This window comes from Microcebus murinus, chromosome 23, assembly GCF_040939455.1.
Source record: "Microcebus murinus isolate Inina chromosome 23, M.murinus_Inina_mat1.0, whole genome shotgun sequence".
NCBI lineage: Eukaryota > Metazoa > Chordata > Mammalia > Primates > Cheirogaleidae > Microcebus > Microcebus murinus.
This window is the reverse complement of record NC_134126.1, coordinates 21105515-21124422: the sequence shown is the minus strand read 5'-3', so window position 1 is coordinate 21124422 and position 18908 is coordinate 21105515. Positions and strand designations below refer to the sequence as shown.

Sequence of the window (18908 nt, the reverse complement as noted above, 5' to 3'; positions counted from 1 at the left end):
CAGACACTCTGGAGGGTTCTCACTTGCATTCCTGGAACCGCTGGCTCACGGCGTGGGTGTGGGGTACTGCTCTCCTTACTCCTCCTGGCCTCTGAGAGGCATTTATTCTCCTCTCTTCTCACAACACACACACAAATACACACAGGACACACATCATCATCATCATCATCATCATTGTCATCATTGGGTCGTTGTAATGGGTCATCTATGACCCATTACACCTTCTTCTCTGCCATTATCCATTGTCCTCTGCCCCCACACAAAGTAATGTTTTTCCCATCTTAAAGCACAAGATAAAATTTGTATAAGCCCTCTCTTGACCTCTGTCCCATTTCTTCCGTTCTTTTTACTGCAGCACTCAAAGTAATTCCCTAAAAAATTCTCTTTTTCTTTTCTTGCAAACCCACTAAATCAGGCTTTTAATGACCCTGCTCTACTAAAACTGCTCTTACCAAGGTCCACGTCACTTTGCTGCATCCAATGAGCAGCGTTTGTCCTCATCAGTTTCTTTCTTTCTCTGCTTGACTTCAAGTCATCGCACTGTCTTGATCTTTCTCCAAGTCAGTCTCCTTTGCTAGTATCTTCTCGTATATTCGAGTACTAAATATGTCCCTCATCTATTTATGCCCATCCCCGCACGACTTTATCTAGGACCATGGCTTTAAATACCACCATTATGCTGATGACTTCCAAATTTCCATCTCTAGACACAATTGGTACCCTGGATTCTAGAGTTCAAACCTATGCCCAAATGTCTACTCGCCATATCAATTTTGATGATTAATAAGCGTCTTGGAATAACATGCCCCAAATTGAGCTCCTATATATTCCCTCCCAGACCTACTTCTTATTAATAGTTTTTCCTATTTCAGTTGAGGGTAATCTCATTTTTCCAGTTGCTTAGGCCAAAAACCTTGAGTTCTCCTTGGCTCCTTTTCCTCTTTCATGCCACATCCAAGCTGACAGCAAACTCTGTTGGCCCTACTTGCAAAATGCATCCGGAATTCGACCACTTCACATCCCGTCCACTGTTGCCACCCTGGGCCACGCCATCATTGCATCCGCCTGGATCGCGTGGTAGCCTCTTAACCGGTTCTGCTTCCTCTCTAATCCCATGGAATTCATTCTCGGTGAAGCTTCAGACTCAGATCTCATCATCCCTCTACCCAAATCCTTTCAGTGATTTTCTCTCTAACTCAGAGTGCAAAACACAGCCAGTATAATGATTTCAAAAGTCCTCCACGAATAGCCCAAGATTACCTTTGGGATCTAAATTCCTGCTCACTCTGTTCTTGCCACCCTGGCCTCTCTGCTGTTTTCCTAAACGTTCCAGGCGTGTTTCCTGCGCAGGCGCAGGTGGCTCACCCTGCACTTGCTGCTCTTCTTGCCTCGACTGTTTCCCCCGGTGCCCGCATTCCTCCCTTCCTCACTGCCCCAAGTCATTCACTGCTCGAAGATTATAATTCTGGTGCTACTTAATCTAACCTGTTAATTCTCTCCCCTACAGTTTCACTCTCTCTTTTATTTATTTTTTCATCTCCTTATAACTTAGCACTGCACAATAGTCAGTGTGTTTTATTAATTTGTGTTGCTTATTGTCTCTCCTCCTCCTTAGAGTACAAACTCCGTGAAGCTAGGAACTGTGTCCCTTTTGCTCTACCCTGCCACCTACATACAGCAGTGCCTAGCACATCATTGGCATTTCATACGTATTTATTGAAAATGAAAATGAAAAACTTGAGCTCTTAATTTCAAAAAAAGTATTTCACTCATCCACAGATCTAAGGGTTATCCCTTATAAAATTCTTGTACTTTTGATAGAGCAGAATTTACCTATTTTGTAATAACCTTGTTAAAGCCGATCCCTCCCACCTGTGCACTGGAACTGGGTTTGTTGTGCTCACGATTGTGCAGGGCCAGGACTAGATCTGGGGAATAAAGCACTTACTTGCTTTGGGCACAGAATTTAATTGAGGGTTGGGTGGGGAGTGGGGGGAACCAGCCCAAAGGATTCAGGATCGATAATATATTTTAATGAAATACTTTTAAAAGTCAAAATTAATACAAAAAATCTGTGATGAATAGCATACCAAAATTTTAAGTAAAGATGGGATCAGTATCACTGATGTCCTTCCAGTTCAGATTTCGGTATGACTCTATTTGATGCTGATTGTCTCTCTTGGCACTTGATACCATTTGCTGAGTGAATGAATAAAGCCAAAAGCTGAAAGCTAAAAGGTGTGGTAGGGTAAGAGGAATTTATCTCTCGTGCTTTGGCTTTAATAACTAGAGCTGCCAATACTATGGGCCAGGTACTGATCAAAGTGCCTCATACAAAAGATTACTTATTTATGCCTTCCCACTGCCTTATAAATAGTTATTATTGTTGTTATCATCTCCATTTCACAGGTGCAGAAATTGAGGTCCAGGGAGATAAAACAACTTGTGTGAGTTCATACGCCAGTAAGTGGCAGAGCTAGGCTTGATAGTGGCTTTGTCAGATCTCCCGTGGATAAGACATCGTTGGGTCTGCAAGGCACCAGGAGGAATTCCAGGAAAAGGGGATCTGAGCAAATTCCTGTTACTGTTATAGAGCAAGTTCACATGGACACCAAAATAAATCATGAAAACATAGGAAAAAACAGACGTCATGATCTAAACACTAGGCTGGAGAAACTAATGTGGAATTATTTTATGAAGCATGTCAAACATATGGAAGAAGTTACAAAGTAGGGCCATTATATGTTTTCTGGATTTTTTTTTTTTTTGTACCATTGGCTTCAAGAACCAGGGGGTGGTATAGAAAAAAGGAAAATGAAGGAAAGAGAGAAGTTATGCCATCTTCTGTAGTAATAGGTAGAGGTTGCTCAGATAGTTTTCTTATAAATCTTGAACCGTGTTTCCCAGTTTATTCAAGATATCCTTATAGGAATGCAAGCAACCTACTATGCTCTAAATGGTTTTTGTATAGAAATGGTGGGATCTCAGGTAGAGATCACTTGCTGGAGATTATTTGCAAGTCTATTCCTAGCATGCAATTTATGCTACAGGAAATCTGTTGAGGTTTATTAACCTATAGAAGAAGCAGGTTTTCAGGGAATAACATTAGCATATTTTATCAAATATAATCTCTATAGTTGATATAGAATATTGAATAGAGATTCGATGTTCCTCTTTTCAATACATTTTATGATATGTTGAATCTCTTTATAGGAAGATTGCCTCTCCTTACTTTGTGTGGAATAGCAAAGTTTTATTATGTCTTGAATGTTGGCGATAACATGTAAAAGTCTTTTGGAAACACATTAAGGGTGAACAAATGTGAGAACACTTTTTTCTTTGAAGTCTATGTTTTGGAAAAAAACGACAAAACACTTGGGTAGTCACATAGGTTTGAATTCCAGGCCCTCAGGCAAAAACTTTCGATTTCCTTCCCCTCTTCCCAAAGCTTGCCCACAGAAACATACTCAACATCAGCCCTGCAGCCATAAACTCACCCTCCAGAGTGCCTGAGCTAACTGCACTGGTAACTGTCTGGAACTGTCTGGAACAGACTGGAACTGGTAACTTTAGACTGTGTATTTGGTTAGAAAAAATAAGAAAATAGGAAAAAAATTTAAAAAATGTATTCATCCCTAAGACCCCGAGTAAAAAAATCTGTATTCTAATCTAACTTCTTTTAAGATGTATTAAAATGAAGTTAGATTTTCTTTAAGTCTATTATCTTACATGAATTTTGGGGGCCCTTTGAAGTCCTTGGAGGGGACTGACGCCCTCTTAGTTGTTTTTACAAGACCTTGTGGGTGTTTATCCACCAGCACTATTTTTTCCCATGTGTTCTTGAGAAGTGGAAACTCAGATCTTATTGATTTTTGGTGCATGCATGGAATGATCCCTGTCCTAAGTCACTAAAAGCTCCAGTGGAAATAGCAGAGACATTTTAAAGCAGTGATTTTAAAAGAGGAACATAGGCTCAAAAGTGCCATTTTTCAATGTAAGGTATAAACTAATTTGGTATCTTCCAACAGGAAAGTAAGAGTCAGGGAATGCTGGGACCAGGTTTCTTTGATATTTCTTCCGGCTAAGTATATGGCTTGGAGAGAAAGCACCGGATTTATAATAGTGGTTCTGTTAGGTAGTATCAAAATGAATTACAGTCTAAAGTTACAGGCTCTAAGAGGGCTGAGGAAATGTGCATGACAAACTTGCTCAAATCACTCTGCTATAAATTAGCTGTGTGACCTTGGGCAAGACAGTTCACTTTTCTGGGCCTTGGAATTTTGTGTTGTTTTTTTATCTATAATTCTTTTCTTCCGTATATGTAATATGAAATTAATAAGTTCTCAGATATAATTTTATTCATTAATTCACTGAACAAATGAGTTTCATTCATTGAACATCTGCTTTTATGCCAGGCTATGATCCAAATGCCTATAATTCAGTGCCACAAGACCAGACTGGCTTGCAACACTCTTGGAGTTTATAGTCTAATCAAAAGAGACATACATTAACCAAGAAAATCATAAAAATGAGAGGAAAATTATAAATGTACTAACTTCTAAGGACAAAAATGCTTTGAGCTATGCAAGCATTTAAAAAGGGGAATCAAGCTAGTTCACCATGGGTATTATATTTTGTGCAAGGGATAATTTAGTTAAAATAAAATGTTTATGACCATGTTTTTTTTTTTTTACTCAAAAATGGGTTTTTCAAGTCTTACGGGAAAAAAAATGTTAAGTTCTTATTTCATAGTAAGGAGAAAAAAATGTTTTAATATATGAGAACTTCTTGTAAGTAGAAATACAATTACATTGGGAAAGGCCAAGCTTCCCAGACCTACGTGTATATATGTCATTGTTCTTGTGAAAAAGAAAACAGGGCACATTTGTCTGCAGCCCTGAAAGTGTAGGGTAAGGAGAGGAAGTGTGTAGAGGGGAGTGGCCAAGATGACAGCTAGCGAGGCCCTGTGAGACATGTCCCTCTTACGTTGCCTGTAAGCCTTAAAGCTACTAAACTCACACAAATCAAGACTGTGGGTCTTTGGACTCTCACAAAAGCATGGCACTAGAGTTTAAGGTTAAGTTCATTAAAATTTCCTTGGGGCAAGTTGATCTAGCAATTGTCTGAGTTATACCACAATTTAAATTATATGCTACATTAAGTAGAAGAATGCCAAAGAGAAATCTTGGCCCTGCTTTTTAGCTACTAAAATGGTATTTAGTGTCTTTGATGCCTCTATTGGAATCCTCTCAGCCTCTCCTTGCTCTGGATTTCAATGCACCTCATGACAAAAGCATCTTCTCTTATGCACACATTTTTTTTTTCTACAGCCACTGGTGGAGGCCTACTCTCTTGTCCAGCATTTGCTTATACTTGGCAGTGAGGAGATTAACACCTCTGAGGCATCCCTTAAAGAAAGTGGGAACAAATGGATTAGTTCATCCCCAGTTGATCCACAGTTTTAAGAAGCATTAATACACTCTATGTAAGGCCCCCAGCAAGACTAAACTCCAGTTGCCCATAGCAATAACCTTGAAAATTAGTTTCTCTCTCTCTCTCTTAATTGTTCTCATTCCCTTTCTCCTGCTCCTTGGAACTACTCTTCAGATTGACTCCCTACATATAAGTCCTTGTTTCAGGATCTGCTTTTGGGGGAAAGCTAAAAGATAGGAAATGATAAAACGTGTGCATATTTGAAAAGAAGCCATATGCATGTAGCTTTCCGTCCTTTCGCCCTTGAATTTATTTAGTTCTTTGGAATTAACAAACTGAAGTCATATTATTATTACATTTCATCCTTGACATTATTCTGACAGTAAGAACTATTATTGTCCCCACTGTACAGATGGAGAAACTCAGGCTCAAAGTGAGGTGACAAGTGACTTGCTCAATGCCATATGGAAGTTGTCCATACAGGGCTAAAATTAGTTATTCCATTCAATGCAACCTTTGTGGAATGCTTACTGCGTGCTAGGCCCTGGGCTAGCCATGGAAACATTGTTCTTCTTCCCCCTGGGCTCTCTCTATGTCATTGGATCTCTTTTCTACTTGGGCTGCTCTAGGCCCGACCCAGAAGAGAGGGGCACCCAAGGGTCCAAAGGCTTTAGCCCCAGGAAGGACTGACTGTTAGGACACTCTGCTGTCTTCTTGGAGATGCTTCTGTCCCCAGAGGGCCAGAGGCTCAGTTCCTTCATCCCTGACCAAAGGGGTAGCTTAGCCTCAGTCTTTTATTTCACTCTTTACCCTTGGGACATTCATAGCTGGACAGCCTAGGACCAAGGATTCTTAAAATGCTCCTCATCAAAAAGATTGTCTTGCTGGGTTTTCTTCCTTAATCCTTTTGTTTGGTAAGTGCTAAAAGGTTGTGATTAAAATTAGATTATAGGATTCATCTCAAGGCTATGTAGGTCATGGTTTACTCCTACCTGTTTTGAAGTGTATTGACTCTTACGTAGTCTATGAGTGAATATTTAATTATTCTTCACCCACAGGTGGGGAAAAACCAAACACAAATGGTCTGGTTTCTGAAAATGATCCATAAAGCTGTCAGGAAATTTCAGTGATACTGTTCTGGATCAATAATACTGAACTGCCAGACCACAAATTCACATGCATGTCCTTTTTTGGAATTCAGAAATAAGAAGGATAAAAACCAAATCATTAAAAACAAAAACCTGTATTGTTTTGCTGACTACATTATAAAGGTATATAAAAAATGTCAAAAATGGACATTTATTTAAAAATATGCCTCTACTATTAGTAGAGCAACTAAAGCACAACTTTGGTTTTAGGCTTCACAAGATTTAAGAGTCAAAACATTTTAAGGTAAGAGCTATGCATTCAAAGTACTAATCTCATTAATATATAATTTTGAGGGACTAAAACCCTACTTTCCTGAAGGATCAATGATCTTACTATAATCGCCCAACGTTGATGGCTGATATTATACAAAGCTCATATTCATTACTTTGTGTGAAGTTTTTTTCATAAGCAAAGAACAAAATAAAACCATAAAAGGAAAACAAAACTTCTGGGGTTTCTATAGTTCATGAATTCTTCATATGAATATCTTGCTTCATAATGTCACTGTATAGTACTGCATGATTTTATGTGGTTTTTTGTATGGACTAGTTAAGGGACATAAGTGATTATGCATATAATTTATCATGGTTCTATAATTAACTGTTGCTATATAACTATATATACATCTCTCTCTCTAAAACTATATATGTGTAACCATATATATAGAATTATATACACATGTACATACACAGATGTGTTACTTGGATTTCCTTGAAAATTGACCTCAAGACAAGGCTTAAGTGCTAATGCTTATTGGAAGATAATCCACTGTGGGTTAGGGTAAGGGAAAGGGAAGGGAGGCAGAGAAAAGTGTGAAGCAAATGCAAGGCATTGCGTTACCATGCTGACCACTGGTTCATGAAGATTCACTAAGAGAAATGGCTGCACCATTAACTGTATCCCTGCTTGGTCTGTATGGCATTGTTTATGCAGATGATGTGGCAAAATTCTGCCTCTAAATAGTCCACCTGGGGGGAAGAATTGAGGTGGTATTTGTTTGCCATTTCTCTTCCATCTTCTGCTTCCTATGGGACAAAGTTTGCCCCATGGAAGTTGATTCCCCAGCATTTAAGAAGATGTACCACCTGGTCCTTTGGTAGCTTAGGAGAAGCCAGATCCCATTCCACGTGGTGTGTGTTTCCAGAATCTAAGTTTGGAAATGATTGGAGGATCCAGGGACTCCAGAAATGTTGCTTGTTTGACCTCAGATATAAAATGATGCAGCAGACCCACAAGTTGTCTCAGATTTAGCAGCTGAGATGGAGGAAGTTTCTGAGGATCTGAGAAATAGATGAGGTCAAGGGAACATAAATAGGGCCATAAGATGTATCTGATACAACATAGATGCGTATATCCAGACACAGCAATACCTATAGTATCGACATAATGTATAATGCATCTTCAAGTCTCTGCATTGAAGGAGGAAAGCTTGTATAGACAGAGTACAAAATGTATCAAGCATTGGAATTTGTGTCTGTAGTTACTGAGATCCAAGTAAAAGTCTTAAAACAGAGTAATAAAGATGTATTTAGAAGACCTGGTGTAAGAAGCTAAGGAAAGCTATCTTTACCTACCATTTTTTGCCCTTGGCAAATCATGCTTTTCTGGAAATAGACAGGATGATTTTCTCAAAAATGCTGAGAATAAAATGCCTGGGAGATGTCTTCCCAGAGCAGAAGAAATAGATCTTTGGATTTCAAAGAGCTTCCCTCCAGGTTGCCTATAGAGTAAACAACAGAACCAAGGAGCCAACGCTGCAAGTGGAGAAGCTGAATCAATAAACTTAAAATTCAGAAAACTGCAGTGTAAATAAGTCTTTTGGTAAACAAGACTGAGAATTGCAAGTGCTTAGTTGTAAATATATTTTTCTAGCTGCGATAGGAAGAGATCTATGTAGGAAAAAGTTTGCATTCTAGAAATTAACCATTTAAGGGATCAAAATACAATTCTTAGACCAAACAGAAAGTTATTATGTAATAAAATGTCAAATGTAAGTTGATTTTTAAAGTAAGGGGCAATTAACTTTGGGGCGGAGTTCTGGAAGTACTTACACAAGTACCCACACAAGTTCCATATAGAGAATGCCAGTTCTTAAAATGCAAATACTTTGGGGAGATAAAAATACTTCTAGGTGCCTTTTAATTATGTTTAGAACTCCAGAATGAGCTGATCATTTCTGTGCTAATTGGTTATACTCTAACTGTAAACCGTTTGTTTTAATTTGTTGATGTCAGTACTAGTACATGAATTTGGAGAGCCTGTTGATGACAGATAGAGTTTGTCCCATGGAAATGAAACCTCTACACCTTGAGTTCCACACTAGTGGCCTATACGGTAAATCATGCCTGCAGATATTGTTCAAAGGGTTTTAAAAATCAGGAAATACTACACAAACTTTCAGGCTGCTTTTAAACACTTTAAGATCTGGCCATCCCAAGGGCTTGCTCCTTCGGAGAGACCATTGGCTAGGAGGTAAGTAGCCCGAGTGCTCTTGACAAGGTGCTCTCCAGTCCCCTTGTTCTCACCACTCTTCTGCTGAATCGAATCCTTTCAATCGTTCTTGTTTCCTGTAGGCAATTCATTTTGTGACTGCTCTCCTACCGAAACAACCACCTCATTAAGATTACTCTGGAGAGGCGTGATCTTGGCCATGCCTCCAACTCAGCCTTTGACACAGGTGCTGTATTTTGGCATTTTCGTCTGTGCTTTCTTGGGACACTTCCCACCCACTCCGACCCGGGGTTTGGCTTCTCTCTTCTGCCGTGGTACTTGATGGCTAACTCTCATCTCACAGGCTGAGGCACCTGACACGTCTTTGGTCCACCCAGGTGACTGAATATGACTGGCTTCTTACTGTCAGTGTGCCTGAGCTAGATCAGTTGAACGAATGGCTCCAACTTTCCATGCCTCCCATATCCTTTGGTAGTGAGTGCCTTCCCATGCTGACTCTGAGCTTGACCTTGCTTCTTGCTTCGGCCAATGTCACCTTAAGAAGTTGACCCAAACAGAGGCTTTAAAATGTACTTGTACATTTCCACTTCCCATCTTGCCTTTGATTGCTTTGAAATCACACTCAAGCTAGGCTGAAGACATGCCAGCAGGTTCGCCTGTTGAAGGGATAGGAAAGGAATGTACAAATAAGGGACATGAGGTCCCAGCTGAGGCTATCTTAATCCAGCTTGCAGTCAGCTGACCCCCATGTTGATGAGTCCAGCCAAGATTAGCAGTCACCTACCCAACATGCAGCTGACTGCTCAAATGAGCCAGATGAGAACAGAATTGTCATGTTGACTCATAGAATAGCGACCAAAAATAAATACCTATTGTTTTTAGCTACTCAGTTTTGGAGTAGGCGCGCTTCATAGCAATAGCTAATTGATACAGTGTCCTGATTAGTGAGATTTTGGTTGTATTTATCATATAATTTTCTCATGAGAAATGAGCCTATAGAAAGAGCTTGAGCAAGTTACACACTTAACAATATCCCCTCCCCTCCAAAAAAAAATTCCTGTTATATTTGGAAGTCATCCAGAAGCAAAAGAATAGAAAATAATTGAAGGGTTGATTTGGGGTAGGTTGTTTTGATTTTGGAGAATGTAAACATGTCTTGTCTAAAAATTGAGCATGTTCTGGGGACATCCAAACCCAATGTTTGTGTTGCAAATGGCATTCCAAACCCATTTCCACATAGGTAGAAGGATCTTGGGCTGGCACACAGAAAATGTTTCCGACAAACCATTGCATTCACTGTTACTTTGAGGTCTTTATGTAGAAATTCGAATGGAAATAAGTGCATTGGAGGACCTCAGAAGGTTTGGCAGTGCATTTTAGATGCTTATCTGAGCCACACGACTTCAGAAACTGGGATGGAAATCTCCTAAGAATAACCATTCTCACGAAATTTCCAATCCCTTTTGTTTTTGGCAGAATTTAAAATTCCGTGGAAATTGCTCATGTCACAAGACTTCTGTGTGGTGCTGGCCAGCACCAGGAAGGAGAGCAGCCCAGGAAAGGAAAACCAAACCAATGTGGCTGCATGTTTTCACGCCTTTGAAAAGGTTTGGGTTTGGCTCAAACCAAGAAAAAGCACTTGGGGTTTTTATTTGGTGCCAGCTTTTTCAAATACCATTCACCTGACTCATGAAGCTATGAACATCAGGAGGAAACAAGGGAGTGAATAAATTTGCAATATTTTTGATGTTCAAACATACTTTGAGCAAGACTCCTTGCTGGGAGAAAGACTAGAATATCGCTGGAGTAAGATGTACTCATACACCCCTGCTGGGGGGTCGGAGTGGCAATGCCATTTGTTTATGTTCATTCTTGATGTCACAGTTGTACAGGTGATATCAAGGTGTAGAAGATTTAGTTTTCCCCTTTAGATAGCTCACATGATAGAGTAAGAGGGACAAACCTGGGCCATATTATTTTGCTCTTTCCAAAATTCCACTGGAATTTTGGAAACCAGTAAGTAATGTACATTATTTGTGTTTTTGAGACTAATTTTGCCACTTCACTCATCTCATGATTGCACATGCTAACTCAACTGCCTGGAATGTTCTACCACCTGTCATCTGCTTGACAAATTCCTATTCCTCCCCCAAACCCAGCTCAGACATCAACCTTAATCTTGCCAAACACAATTAACTTCTCCCTCATGTTTGCTACCTCGCTACTTTGTAGCTATTTATATTATTGCATTCAACACGCAAAAAAAGTGTTCGGAACACAGTTCCTGGGACATAGTAGATGTTCAATAAATGGAGATGGATTGCACAATACTCCACTATAAAAAATCTTCTCTTTCTGCAACACATGAGCCCTCAATCAACATTAGCCTCATCCTTGTCTTTCAACCTGATACTAATCTACCACTTGTCATTCCCAACGTGACTTTTGTCCCAGCAGCTTCCACACATTTTCTCTATCCTCCAGGTCCCTCTGTCAGCCTTCTTATGTTCAAATATAGGAAGTCAGCAAATGCTCATAGGTTAGTGCTTTTCCATCAACTAAGGTGCTCATTTAAGTGGATCTTAACTTCTGGACTCCAGCACTGACTGTCTCATGTCTTATATTATGGTAACATTTGGATTTGAAATACAGAAACTCTTTCCCACAAAGTTAAAACAGGATAAGGATAATCTGATTTGCTTTCTTTTTCAGGTTGCCAGTGGCTGGGGATTCATGAGATTATAGCATGAGATGGCACTGATGAGACAGAGGTCAGGGGTTCACATCTCTGTCTGGTCCAATTAGTGTTATTACTTTTCACATTCCCTTTCCATTCCCCTTCCATTCTCCTCAATCTCAGCCAAGACTCCTACAAATTAGTGCAATGGAGTGAAGAGGTGCCCAGAAAAAAGAGCACAAGAAGGGCTTGGTGAAAGCCCATTCTTATTTCTGGACAAAGCAGCTGACATTGTACGTGCTATTGCTGTGTGTGTGTGTGTGTGTGTGTGTGTGTGTGTGTGTGTGTATGCCCATGAAAGGGTCATTTTTTTTTGTATGTGTACAAAAATAAGTGTCTATCTCTCTCTCATATGATTTGAAAAGCATTCATTGTTTCAGTCAGTTGGAAGGATTATGTTACTTGCATACTAGTATTTAATGTACATTATCACATTTATTACCATACCCAAACCAGATGTTTAAAATTTGAACTTGAAATTCCATAGTATGGATTGTATTACCTTAGGGTTACCCTACCACCTAATGCTCAGCTGTATTTTGTTATGGCTTTAATAGAGCAATAATGTGTTTCCACATGTCTTAGTCTGGTATTAGATGACATGTGGGCTAATTTGGGTGGGTTGAGCAGACTGGTAGGGGGTTATACAAACCAGAACAATTTGCTTTCCCAACAATTAGGAAATATGTGAAAAATTATTGCTAATAGTCAAGGTCTCTCTCTCTCTCTCTCTCTCTCTCTTTTGCTCTCACTTTTGCTGTCTCTCCTTTTCTCTCCCTTCCTCTCTTTCATTCTTTATCTTTCACTCCTTTGCTTAAAAATTCATTGTAATTTTAACCATCTCCAAATGTCCCTCGGACTTCTTCCAGAAACAGAATCTACCTCTAATTACTAACTTTCTTATCTCAGCCACAGCTATTTGAAACTTTTCCTCTTATTTGACTTCCTTACTTTGCTTCTATACTGACCAAACAAGCAAGCTCAGAAAACTGATAGCATTTCAGATTTTTGAAATTATAATCAATGCAATTTAGATAAGGTAAGAAAAAAAAGAAATAAAAGCCTGTGTGGAACTCAGCCAATGATTCATCTATTTGCATTAATAGGTTCCAGCAATGGTACTACAGGCACGGAAAACCACGCTGGTTTGCCACTGCACTTAGCAAGCACATGAGCTTAAAAATAAACTTTGACAATGCAGATCTCTTTGTCCTTTCAGGAATGGAAAACATTATGTACTTCAAAGCGTAGTAAGCCTGATTTGAAAATATAGTTGGGATATTGTTACTGTGGCAATTGGGAGGGTCTTTAGACTACACTCAGGGCATAGATACTTCGTGTGTAAATAGCACTTGAGCCACAAACTAGTGAGGATAAATGACGCTGGCAACTTTGCTAGGGTTCATTCATAAGGAAGAAACTTCTGTCTTTGAAGTTCTCTGGAACAACTGGGAGATAGTTCCTCATTTTAATCAGGGAATTTCTTCCTGAAACAAACTGCCAAAGCAGAAGATTTGAGTAGCACATTTCACTAGCATACAGCAGCGTTTGTTCATTTTGAGTGTTTTTGGACAGGAAATCCATCTACAGGGTAACGTTCACACAAAAAAGGAAACAGTATGGGACGATGGCTTGTTAGTACAAGTGACTCTGTTTTGGAAGTTACGGACAAGAAACCTTGGAGGAAGAACGGCTTTAAAGATCAAAAGCATGATGACTCCTGATGAAAACATCACCAAATGATGAACCCACGAGCAAAAAGGAACTTCTACTGTAAGTATCTTTGCAATAATCAAGTACCTTATTTGTTTTCAAAATTTCTGGAGGATGCTGAGTAGATTTCCAAGCAAGTATTTGATGTAGGGAGTCTTCATTATAGACAAGACTATAATTAAACTCATTGGGTGGTTCCAACAGAGGGATAGTTACTGGATTTTTTTCCATGACCTAGCAACACTGAAATAAATTGCATGCTAATTCGGGCATGTTTTATACAATAGGCATGTTACATCAGGCTTTGATTGTGTGGTGTATTACTTTTGGCAATGCAAACTTGATCAACATATGTATCTGTAAATTCCACTGCATTTGGATTTGGATAATGTATGTTTATTTTGGTTTTATGTTGCAGTCAATCTTGTAATCAATTTGCTCCTCTATAGATCCATGCATATTGTTTGCAATTTACTTAGAGAGAATATTACTTATTTTTTGAGTGAATCTTATTTGTACAGCAGGGAAGAGATGGCTTAGAATCTTGGAATTGGGGAAGGAGAGGTATAAGTTTAAACTAAATCTTAGGAACTGAAACCTACGTTCTTTTTACATTTCCATAGTTCATTTGGCAAGTAGTTTTGCTTGAAATTATTTAGATGTGTCTATATAAGACTTCTCACCTCAGAGGAATATTGTTATGATCTTAGAAATGTGAATAAAGTTCATCAAAAGCATAACCCCATGTAAATACTAAATATAGTAAAGTCCATCTCCAATGTCTAGAATATATTATGTACTTAATAAATATTTTTGAATGCTGAATAAATGCTGGTGTTGAGTAATGCATACCCTGATTGTATAGCAATTATTTCATATTAGGATTTTATTTTATGCATTTGTCTAGGAATGTGATTGAATTCTGTTTAAGAGGAACTATATAATAATGGGGTTATACTGTATTGCTTTTTTCAATAAGGAATTTCTTTAAATATAAAATTTCTAATGAAATGCTATATTTGGTTGTTTTTGTTTTGAAATACAAAAGACTTTGTTCTATGTACTGTTTACTTGAAAGGGTGTCACAAAGTTTTGGGAGCAATTTAACATGTAAAATATTAATAATTAGGTATCAGCACATTTCAGATTAGTATATAATGTCCAGGTGCTGGTTTGTGGCACTAGGACTTAGAATTAGCATTTTTGGAGCCCCTCTGCTGAGGGTTGAAGGGTCGGTCAGTATACTGGCCAAGTCCTCATGGGAGGGAGATAATTTTTCAGGTGTAAGGGGCATGGAAATAAATTTAGAGGTGAGAGATAAAGAAACTCTTGGTGTTAAATTGAGTGTTTCCGGAGTGACAAGAGGAGCAAAAGATGTGGGGAAAGGAATTGAGTGGGAGCAATTTGGAGAGGTAAAGTAAAGTAATTCTAGATGTCATTTCCATTTACATGATGCCAGAAAACAATGTTCTAGTACTCCCATGTTTTTCTAGATCACTTAGTATGGATACTTGCTCAACTGAACACATGTACTTCTGCTACCACAAGTAGGAAACAAGAATGCTGAAAATGTGATTGTTTTTTAGCTGATTAAAAGTGGTGGTGAGATTTGGGGGGGGGGTAGAAACTGTCATAAGCTGCAACTAAGCAGCCATGATCATTAAGGTAAAATTCTTTTGGATAATCATATATAACATTGGTTAGAAGCTTAACATTTGAATATGATTAAATTATGTATACAACAATAGATCAGCTTAAATTATCCAATTAACAGTTCAGTGTATTTATAGGTAAATTAATCTACACAAATCCATCAGAATGTAAATCTAATTAAAAGAAGACATTCTAAAGGAAGAGCTTAGGAGTTCTTTTAAGAATTGGTAGGCGGGTTGATATCATCTGCATGAATACTTTTTCAGGCTAAAATCATCTGGATTTATTATGCAAAATTCTGGGACCTCAATCAAGAAATGATGCAACATTACAGAAGTCCTAGGTCTTTTTTTTTTTTTTTTTTAAGGGAAGGAAAGCCATCTGATTATTATGAAAGCCAAGTAATAATGTATGGTAGAATGATTACGATTTTGTGGATTATCTTCAAAAAGACTGTAGGTGTAGACAAGCCCCACCCAGGCAGAATTAGGATGTATTTATTGATGACAAGTGATAATTTAAATTTACATGGCATGTTATAATTTTTTAGCATTAGTTTAAAAATTAGTTCTTTGACATCAAAAGGTCTATAGACAGAGCCATCCAAAGATTTGTTGTACCAGGAGGAATGAACTCGCTGCTAGTGTGGTATGTCTTGGCAAAGGAGGCTCAGCAAGGAGGAGAAGGCAAGGATTTCGAGTCAGTCAAATGAGTGTGGAATTTCCCCTCCCCCACTTATAAACTGTGTGACGTTAGGCAAGTTATCTAACTGCTGAGGCTGTGGTCCTCCATACATTAAATGGGGTTAATAATCCTTCCTTCTTTGACTTTTTGTGAAGATGAAATGAGATAATTTATGTCAATAGCCTGGTATGTAGTAAGTGTGTGATAAAATGATTAAAGAACACAGGCTTTGGGGACTTTCCTAACTTTGAGATCCTAGTAATTCTAGCTTTTTTTAAAGATTATTATTATTTATTGTTTTAGAGATGGGGTCTCACTCTGTTATCCAGGCTGGAGTGCAGTGGTCTGATCATAGCTCATTGCAGCCTTGAACTCCTGGGCTTAAGTGATCCTCCTACCTCAGCCCCCTGAGTAGCTGGGACTACAGTTTGTACCACCACACCCGGCTAATTTTTAAATTTTTTGTACAGATGGGGTCTTGCTATGTTGTCCAGGCTGGTCTTGAACTCCTGGCTTCAAGTGATCCTCCCACCTCAGCCTTCCAAAGTGCTGGAATTATAGGTGTGAGCCATCGTACATGGCCTTTAGCTGTTTAATGTAACCTAAATTCCTTGATTGTGCTAAACAAGGAATGCATCTCATAGAAATGCCAAAGATGCAACTCAATAGAAATGTCTATTCTCCACCTAATGGGCTCCTAATATAAGAACATTGTAAAGCAAAGCTACAAGTGCAGTAAAAGAATAAGGTAATCAGAATGCATGAATTGAAAGTAAATGAAGGGTATTTTTGTTTGTTTGTTTTAGATGTGTTAGGTGATCTAAATCAATTTGGTTGACTATTCTATGGTCCTTGATGATTAAGACAGTGGAAACACTGGATTGGTCACTAATTTATTTCCCCTTTCATCTTTTGTAGCTAACCCTTGTTTAATTATTTAAGAAAATCCACTGTAGCCAACAAAGTCATTCTCAACAGAAAGGACTTTTTGAAAGTTTAAGGGCTAAAAATGTTCATCTTTAAGATGTTTCTTATGGTACCTTTTTATGGTACCTGCAAAAATCAAAACTTTATGTAGGTGGTATATTTTGATGATTTTGTTTATTGTGCCCATTTGTTCTGAGCACATGTGCAAAAGCACTTGGGTAGGTAGATTCACCATTTTCAGACTACTGCTTAAACTGGTTTAAGCAATGTTTACACATTGCAGGTATGAGAAAACAGTCTAGCTGTTAGATTTGCTATCTGGAAAATCACTATGTATTTGGAGGAGTGTCAGTAGTAGCTATTACAGCAAATATTATCTTGCATTTACAAACTGCCATTTTCTTTTTGAAACATGTCCACATATGTTTGAAGTAGAAAGGGAAGCTACATTCACTTCATTTGTTGCATAATGTGTATGATAAACACAGAAATTAAGCAGCATTGTCTAATGAGAAAGTTGGATATGAAGTAATGAGACTTCGCATCTAGTATAATTTGTTTAATGGTTTTATGACCATCTCTGATTTTTATCCAGAAATACATGATTCATCTCATGCTTTAATAGGGTTCTTAAACTTGAGCCCTAATTAACACTTACTTCGTGTTGTGTCATCCACAGAAGCCCAACCAATCTGGCACGACAAAGATATAGTTAACTGGGTTCAACCCCAGGCAGGTGTGCAGGAAAACCTGAGTGTGTGGAATTCTCTGTCTTCTCTTTACCATCAGTATAGCCCAGACGCTTCAAGAGAGTGAAGGTGATCATAGTTATTCATTAAGAATTTTTGTTTTACGGAAGAGTCCATACCACAAATGCACTCTTGGCTACCTTCCCTGGCTGCTAAGATGGCATGGACTTGGAGAACTCTACTTTGTGTGTTTGTGTGTCTCAAATTAACAGAGACAATATCAGCTAAAACTCTGCTCTATAGCTCCTCCAAGGCAGTAATCTACCTCTTATAAGCATAGATTTTAAGGCTCAAGGCATAGTTTTATCTGTTGATTTTAGTTTAGTAATCAGATGTCTTCCTTGGTATGACTGAAAGTTTTAGCCAGGTGCAAGGGGAAAACAGAAAACTACAAAGCAGTAGAGTCTAACTACCTCCCCCAAGTTAACAACCAGGTGATTTAGAAGAGAAATAGGTTGGATTTTTTTGTACCAGTAGCTTCGTGTATGCGATATCCCTTTAGTTCAGTTTCTAATTTTCTTTTCTTCTAAAAGCTTAACATTACACATTCTGTACAATGCTTTTGATTGGTGGCATTTCATGAAAATGTGGGCTGAAAGAGGAAATCATGGAACGGAGGGCTCAGATGGATTTTGAATTTCGTGAAATGAATCTTAAAGAAGACCTTGCTCTGCATGCATAGCTCAGACTCAATTATCTTTATTATTTCTTCCTTTTGTGAAAGAAACAGACTCTAAGGTTAGACTAAGTGTTGCAGAGATAATAGAGGTGTGATTGCAGGTGGTTAAATAGCATGACACCAAAGTGTTTTGTTTCCATTGGGCTGTTTTTGTTCTTTTGAAACCTGAGGAAGAGGGTCAAGGTGAATTGAACAGTAATATGTAAAAATCAACCAGTAATTTTCCATACCTTGACTTTCTATCTAGAGTTCTGTGTAGTACAAGCCTGCCACAGTTACCACTTCTTTTCCTTGATGTTTTTAAGGTTTGTTTTATTTTCAAGAAAGGTACAGGATTCTCATTCCTTCAGGGTGAGATTGTCCGCTCAGAGGACTCAGATTTTTGTTTTGTGTATATATTTTAAATTATTTTTAAACCCACAGCAAGTAAAATTTACTAATTTTCACGGCCATAGTTCTGTGAGGTTTTTTTTTTGTTTGTTTTTGTTTTTTGAGACAGAGTCTTGCTCTGTTGCTGAGACTAGAGAGTGCCGTGGCATCAGCCTAACTCACAGCAACCTCAAACTCCTGGGCTCAAGTGATCCTCCTGTCTCAGCCTCCCGAGCAGCTGGGACTACAGGCATGTGCCACCCTGCCCAGCTAAATTTTTCTATATATTTTTAGTTGGCCAATTAATTTCTTTCTATTTATAGTAGAGACGGGGTCTTGCTCTTGCTCAGGCTGGCTTTGAACT

General features: G+C 38.5%; 1 protein-coding gene across 1 annotated transcript in view; it reads left to right on the top strand.

The window, feature by feature from the left end:
• The first annotated feature begins 13129 nt into the window (after positions 1–13129).
• The window catches only part of KCNK2 (potassium two pore domain channel subfamily K member 2), a 179805-nt gene continuing 174026 nt past the window's right edge, over positions 13130–18908 (top strand). The window contains exon 1 of the mRNA XM_012781754.3: positions 13130–13543. Coding sequence (XP_012637208.1) covers positions 13510–13543 — 34 coding nt within the window. The 5' untranslated portion in view covers positions 13130–13509. The remainder of the gene's footprint in view (positions 13544–18908) is intronic.